This window comes from Glycine soja, chromosome 19 (assembly GCF_004193775.1).
Source record: "Glycine soja cultivar W05 chromosome 19, ASM419377v2, whole genome shotgun sequence".
Taxonomy (NCBI): domain Eukaryota; kingdom Viridiplantae; phylum Streptophyta; class Magnoliopsida; order Fabales; family Fabaceae; genus Glycine; species Glycine soja.
In genome coordinates, this window is record NC_041020.1 from 5,672,701 (window position 1) to 5,675,442 (window position 2,742).

Sequence of the window (2,742 nt, forward strand, 5' to 3'; positions counted from 1 at the left end):
AAATAATGTCTCATGTGAGAGACATGTGACTTATGTAGGGACTAATAAGTAAATAATTAATAATTAGAGACTAAATTGTAATTGGGTTAAATAAGAGAAATTTCTAGAGGTAACTGCTACTTGATGGGAGTAGTTGTTATAAAAGAGGTTAATATCCACTAACGTAAAACAAGGTTCCCTTCTAGACAAAAAAATATTTTTTCTAATCTTCAGTCATCGCAAACGTAGAGAGACAAAAAGAATAGTCAAGTGAGTCAAATCTTATTTATCTTCTCTTCCAAGAAATTAAAGTACACCGGAGAGAAGTCTCAATATGAAGAAAGATGTTCATTGTTTATTTATTATTTGTGAGAATCATAGGTTTCAAAATCCTGTTAGTTTTCTATAATTATTAATCTAAGAAACTCTTAAAGATTTTACATGGCAACCACGATCATTGAATAAATATTGAATTATAGCTTCCAGAAGAATTGATAATGCAAAAATAATACAAGACACAAACAACTTATAAAAACGATGAAGACTAAAATAAATACTAAAATGCAGAGACCTACAACAACAATTATTAGCATCTTATAATTATTTTTAAGAAGATGGGAATGTTAGTCACGACTATATAGCAATATTTCTGAGATATTCTTCCAATATAGCAGAAAATTTGCTCATTTGAGCCCTTCCAAGTGCTAGCTCAACTTCCACTCCACCTTCTTCATCCCTACAATCCGAAAGGGAGATAGTTCTTGAATATTCTATGTGAAGTATTTCACACTTCTTGGGCTTTCCCCACCCAAAATCAGTCTCATATGTTCCAAGCTTTGGCGACCCTGCAATTGTAGACGCATGGTTCAGTTTTTTTCCACCTCTACAAAGAGACATAAAATTTTCAAAGTCTTTCATAGCATCAAACTGAAAATCTCTAACTTTCCTTCCAATACTAATCGCTGCCTCAACAATTCCTTTTTCTCCCATTAGTTTGCTCCTGTTTAGTGACACCATGCGAAAGACAACGCAGTTTCCAAAGTACGTTGAAGGAATCGAAAATTCGGGACGGTTACGGCAATCTCCCAGAAACGTAAAGCTGTAGATTTCATCATTATTATTATTATTAGCAATAGTGATAGCATTGGCCTCTTCTTCTGATTGAACCTTGCAAACCCACATCAAAGCACTTGTCACAACAAAGGTTGATATGTGCAATGACTCTAATTCTAACCCATAAGTACTTTTACATTCAATCGACACCCATTTCTTTAGCTTCGCAACATGGTCACGCCTCAACACAAACGCGTGACGGACTTTGTCATCGTTTTTGTCGACAACTTTTGGAGGTGTTTTTATTATGCTTTCTATAGGAGAATTCCATAGTTCCTCCAAGAAAACGAATTTAAGCCCTTTGGGGTCTTTGATGATGTCCCTGTTGAGCAGTGGTAACAAATCTTGAGTAGCTGCCACGTCATGTTTTGTCCTACAAACATAGGACCAGAACTTCATGAAATGTAAGAATGCTCTTGCGTCAGCAACAACGTGTCTAAAACTGATGCAAATGCTGAAGCCATATTCGGGGAAAATGGTGAGTTGAATGGCCATAAGAGGAAGCAACCATGTGCCATCTTCTTTGGTAGTTGGGGTAGGTAAGATAGGAACAAAAGGGTGCGAGTCTTTAACATCTCTAGCGGTGTCAGCTATGAGATGTGGAAACTCGGCAGTGGATTCTGCAATGGTGAAGGATATGGAGTTTTCAGAGGTGTAGAGAATGTGAGGGAAGTTAGGTTTAGGAGGGATCACAAAGTTTCCAACGAAGGGGAAGAATTGTTGGAGAGTGAGGGAAAGAGAGTGTTTGAGATTTGGAAGCACTGTTTGCAAGAAGTGGTTACAAGAGTGAGGAAACTCAAAGAAGAAAATGCTTTGCACTGTGTTACAGTAAACCCAAGGAAGGTCAAGGAAGGTTAGTGGAAGAGAGGTTGGAGGAACCGAACCTGGTGGAGGAGAAACTTGACATTGCTCTATGACTTTCAGCTTTTGACAAAGATCAGCAGGGTGAGCCATGGAAACATAAACTTCACTGTAGAGAAAGGCTTGTGATGAGACGAACAAGAATATTGTGCTGAATCCCTACGTGGAAACAAATTTATAAGGAAAAAAGATATATAGATAATAAAAAGCAGAGCTGTGAGATTGACGTTCCCATTATCCTCTATATAACAAGGGATTGGGATTTTTTTTATTCTCAGAATATTATTTTCACACGATGATTCTATTAAATAAAATATATAATGAAATCATGATTTTATTATTCTATGATTTTGGCATTTCTCATTTGTTCATCCTTTGGTAGATAAATATTTGATTGGTAAAAGAAGTTAAAGAAAATTTATTTAAAAAGATTATGAGAAAATAGTCATTTAAATTGACAGAAAATTAAATCAAACAAGAAAAAGAATTAAACATGAATTAATTAAGGACAAAAAAGATAAGAAAATTCAATATTATTGTAGAAGAAAATTCAGAAGATGAGAATGTTGGAAATTTAACCTACCAGAGCCACTCTTTGATCTAATATTAATAATATTTCTCTATTTATAATTATAGCCACTCTTTGATCTAATATTAATAATGTTTCTCTATTTATAATTATTTCAATCTACACCTGGATCTACTAGTATACTCTAACTTTGGTCCCCGCATAAAACAACTTAATTTATCTATTTTCTCTTCCAAATCCCTTTGTAGAACTAAAATAAT

General features: G+C 34.7%; 1 protein-coding gene across 1 annotated transcript; it reads right to left on the minus strand.

Moving 5' to 3' along the window:
• Nucleotides 1-505: 505 nt before the first annotated feature.
• On the minus strand, nucleotides 506-2,155 carry LOC114399713 (coumaroyl-CoA:anthocyanidin 3-O-glucoside-6''-O-coumaroyltransferase 1-like). Its single transcript, XM_028361928.1, has one exon. It carries the CDS (start codon nucleotides 2,044-2,046, stop codon nucleotides 613-615), a length of 1,434 nt encoding a protein of 477 aa, XP_028217729.1. The 5' UTR covers nucleotides 2,047-2,155; the 3' UTR covers nucleotides 506-612.
• Nucleotides 2,156-2,742: the final 587 nt, after the last annotated feature.

What these genes read in the sequence shown, in the direction of transcription:
- LOC114399713 (XM_028361928.1), bottom strand. Translation starts at nt 2,046, where the DNA reads ATGGCTCACCCTGCTGATCTTTGTCAAAAGCTGAAAGTCATAGAGCAA.